Source organism: Acanthisitta chloris, unplaced genomic scaffold (assembly GCF_000695815.1).
Source record: "Acanthisitta chloris isolate BGI_N310 unplaced genomic scaffold, ASM69581v1 scaffold16084, whole genome shotgun sequence".
In the NCBI taxonomy this organism is placed as follows: Eukaryota; Metazoa; Chordata; class Aves; order Passeriformes; family Acanthisittidae; genus Acanthisitta; species Acanthisitta chloris.
Window position 1 is genome coordinate 43,598 of NW_008670032.1, and position 1,235 is coordinate 44,832.

The following is a 1,235-nucleotide window of genomic DNA, read 5'->3' on the forward strand; positions in this document are numbered from 1 at the left end:
TGAGGTGATGAGATGGACCAGACCCTGGGGGCCAGGCTGTAAGGTGTCAAGGTGCATCTGGCCCTGTGAAGAGATGACACCTCACTTCCCTCAACCCCCTGCTCACACACCTGTCAGGCTGCTTCTTGTACTCTGTATTTTTTCCTTTCCAAAAGAAGTAGAGGCTTTTTCCATGTACAATCCACTTTATATTGCAGGCCTGGGCTGCCTTCTCTCACCAGACCCTGGGGGCCAGGCTGTAAGGTGTCAAGGTGCATCTGGCCCTGTGAAGAGATGACACCTCACTTCCCTCAACCCCCTGCTCACACACCTGTCAGGCTGCTTCTTGTACTCTGTATTTTTTCCTTTCCAAAAGAAGTAGAGGCTTTTTCCATGTACAATCCACTTTATATTGCAGGCCTGGGCTGCCTTCTCTCCTGCCTCCAGACCAGGACCTGATGGTGGGCTGCCAATAAGCCAGCCCTCCTGCTCCTCTCAGCAGGATTGACCAGGAGCAGTGTGGGAACCATTTGTGGGACACCTCTCAGAGCATGGGTGAGTCCTTCTTGTCTTTGGGACCTTCTGGGAGCTTTGTGGTGTCCGTGAGGAGGGTGCTCACAGCTGGAGGGCTGTGGGTAGCTGGAGAGACCAGGTTCATGGCATCCAAAGGCAAGGGCAAGATGAAAGCAGCAGGTTTCTCTGTGGTGAGGGAGTGCAGTGCGTGGAGGTAACGGAGCTGGGCAGCAGCAGGGGCACTGGACAGGATCTCAGCTGCCATCCGTAGGGACTCAGAAGCAGCTTTTTCTCCCTCTGCAGCGATCACCTACCGCACAGGGGGAGAGAGGAGGTTTTTGTCAGGCTGGGAGTGAGGGGGCACAGTCTGTTCATAACAGAGAGAGGCTGTGAAATTCCCAGGGCCAGTGTGATTATAACATTCCTGCCCTTTGAAGATCACAGAATGTACTAAACCTCTTCATGCTGCCAAAAGTTTGGGAGCTCATGCCTAACCTGTTTTTACCAGGCCCATTGGAGCTCACAGCTGGGTTCCTCTTGCTAGACTCAGCTCTTGAACAGGAATTAAAGGAAAGATATCTTCCCAGAGCTGTGTGCTTGAGTGGCGTGCCCCATGGACCTCAAACCAGGGCTGGGAAAGGCAGGAGGAATGCTTTGGAAGGAGATGAGAAGTATTCAGAGTTGGCATACCCGTGCTTTGGCCTGTCTCTGGGCCTCTGCTTCCACAGCCAGGGACTGCCGGA

General features: G+C 53.6%; 1 protein-coding gene across 1 annotated transcript in view; it reads right to left on the reverse strand.

Moving 5' to 3' along the window:
- Nucleotides 1-523: 523 nt before the first annotated feature.
- Nucleotides 524-1,235, reverse strand: part of NPHS2 (nephrosis 2, idiopathic, steroid-resistant (podocin)) — a 5,545-nt gene continuing 4,833 nt past the window's right edge. The window contains 2 exon segments of the mRNA XM_009073537.1: nt 524-802; nt 1,183-1,227. Of these exon segments, the coding sequence (XP_009071785.1) occupies nt 524-802; nt 1,183-1,227 (324 nt within the window).